The sequence below is a fragment of the Primulina huaijiensis genome, chromosome 10 (genome assembly GCF_012295235.1).
Source record: "Primulina huaijiensis isolate GDHJ02 chromosome 10, ASM1229523v2, whole genome shotgun sequence".
Lineage (NCBI taxonomy): Eukaryota > Viridiplantae > Streptophyta > Magnoliopsida > Lamiales > Gesneriaceae > Primulina > Primulina huaijiensis.
In genome coordinates this window covers 524579-527244 of record NC_133315.1, presented here as the reverse complement: position 1 = coordinate 527244, position 2666 = coordinate 524579, and the positions used below count along the sequence as shown (strand labels likewise).

At 36.9% G+C, this 2666-nt stretch overlaps 1 protein-coding gene across 1 annotated transcript; it reads left to right on the top strand.

The window, feature by feature from the left end:
• Positions 1–2211, top strand: LOC140986817 (probable polygalacturonase). Its single transcript, XM_073455184.1, has 5 exons — positions 1–343; positions 484–604; positions 973–1147; positions 1233–1303; positions 1391–2211. Exons 1-5 carry the CDS (start codon positions 5–7, stop codon positions 2098–2100), a joined length of 1416 nt encoding a protein of 471 aa, XP_073311285.1. The 5' UTR covers positions 1–4; the 3' UTR covers positions 2101–2211.
• Positions 2212–2666: the final 455 nt, after the last annotated feature.

The window sequence follows — 2666 nt, the reverse complement described above, 5'->3', positions numbered from 1 at the left end:
GGTCATGAAGAGATCTTTGATCTGTTTCATTCTAGGGTTGCTGTGTATCAATGCAGCATCTGCAAAATGCAGCACCATCACAAAGCCTAAAGGCACAGTTGATTATCAGGCCATAAACTGTCGAAAACACACCGCAAGTTTGGCGGATTTTGGAGGTAAAGGAGATGGGAAGATGTCGAACACGGCGGTCTTTAAAGCTGCCATTGCTAATCTCAGCAAGGTTGCATCCAATGGCGGCGCTCAACTGGTCGTGCCACCGGGGAAATGGCTGACTGGTTCGTTCAGCCTCATTAGTCATTTCACTCTTTATTTGCACAAAGAGGCAGTTCTTCTTGCATCTCAGGTTGTACTCTAATCTCTTGCATACATTTTATTAGTCCATGTAACTTGTGATGCAAAAATTGATTTCTAAGTACCTTGAAATTTAAATTTTTTTTCGGTTTCCGATTTGACGACTGAATTCTATACATTTCTGAATATTAGGAAGAGTTGGAGTACCCGTTGATCGATCCATTGCCTTCGTATGGACGAGGAAGAGATGCAGTGGGGAAGAGGTTTCAAAGTCTTATATTCGGAACTAATCTTACCGATGTCGTTGTTACAGGTATGTATTATTTCCGTAATCTAAAGCTGCCTTTGGATAGAATGATTTCAAATCCAGCATCCAAATTCATCTCACTTGTTTGGATATTCATGGATGAAATCCATGGATTCGAAATCCTCTACAATTTTTAACTGGTTCATCGATTGATATGATGAATTTCGAATTTCTATAAATCTCGTGTATTTATTTCAATTCAAAATCTTTGGATCCAAATGAAACCTTATCAGATGTGTCAGTTTGAATCATTACCTATTTTAGTATTAAAAACTTTATAGAAGAAAATTTGAATTTATTTCATTAAAGGATGCTGGATTGACTATTTAAACAAAATTCTCCATTATTAAAAAAGGAAAAGTACGTGGTTGCAGGAGGGAATGGAACAATAGATGGGCAAGGAGCAATATGGTGGAAAAAATTCAAGAGCATGGAACTTAATAACACAAGGCCATACCTCATTGAAATCCTTTACTCAAACAAAGTCCAAATCTCAGATTTAACATTGATCAATTCTCCATCATGGCATGTTCATCCTACATACTGCAGGTACACACTTCTTTCCACGATTGATCTGGTCTCAAATGTCATAAAATCGCGTTTTCTAACTCACATGTTCGAAAACAATTTGTAGGGATGTCATCATCGAGAGGCTAACGATCCTTGCACCAGTTGATTCTCCAAACACCGATGGGATCAATCCAGGTTGATCCAAACCCGGCCCTTTGATAATTCTGAGTAACATCTCATCTGTTAATGATCCGCATGGCTAATAAGCTATTTTTGTTTCAGATTCTTGCACCAACACTCGTATAAGAGAGAGCTATGTCGTGTCTGGAGACGACTGCATAGCTGTCAAGAGTGGTTGGGACCAATACGGTATAAAATTCGGGATGCCAACAAAACACTTGAGCATAAGAAAATTTACGTGCATTTCACCGGATAGTGCTGTCATCGCACTTGGGAGCGAAATGTCTGGTGGGATCCAGGACGTTCGAGCAGAAGATATCTACGCCATTAACTCGCAGTCCGGAGTTAGGATCAAAACTGCCCCTGGAAGGGGAGCCTATGTGAAAGATATCTATGTCAGGAACATGAACATGAATACAATGAAGTATGTTTTCTGGATGACTGGTTCATATGGTTCGCATCCTGATGAAGGATATGATCCTAAGGCGATTCCGGTGATAAAGAACATAAATTACATCAATATGGTAGGAAAGAACGTAACTGTAGTAGGCAATCTTGCCGGGATCGAGGGGCATCCATTTACGGACATCTGCATTTCAAATGTGACAATTGAGATGGCTAAGAAGAAGAATTCCACTTCTTTTGATGAGAAACCGAAGAAATTGCCCTGGAACTGCACAGATATCAGCGGGACTTCCAATCGTGTGAGCCCGAAGCCCTGTGATTTGTTGGAAGATAAGAAGGTTGAGTGTAGTTTCCCTGCAGATACGCTGGATATCGATAATGTTGAGTTGAAGACATGTTATGTTTAGTGTATGATTTTCTTGGATTCGGAGTGTGATTTGAAGCCAATAATTAGCAGAGTTTCTGTGTTTATTGGCTTCTTCTTTTAATTTACATCTCCTGAAAGAATATGATTTTTTTTTACAATTATATTCAAATAATAAAATATCATTTTATATAACTTATATATCCGAGTTCTCCCCCATACTTCAGACTCTTAATATTTTCACATCAAGACAATGCGATATTTTTTTTCCAAATTCTTATTTGGAAGAAATAGTTTAACTAGCAAAGTTTCACCAACAACACACGTGTGAAACATACAAGAATGATACGAAGAGAACAATTATCACCTTATTCTCACTATCTTTTATTTTTCAACCGTTAATTCCTATTGTATTTAAATAACGAAAAAATTAGTTACAATAATAATATATTTTACACGAAAATTAGTTATAATAATAATATATTTTTACACGAGTACATAAAAATATCCATATTGTTGAGTATACTTTTCGCCTATAAGTTTAACACTTAAATTTTTGTTGTCCCTAAATATTTTTTCCAATATTTTTTGTCTCTAATCTTTGAAATT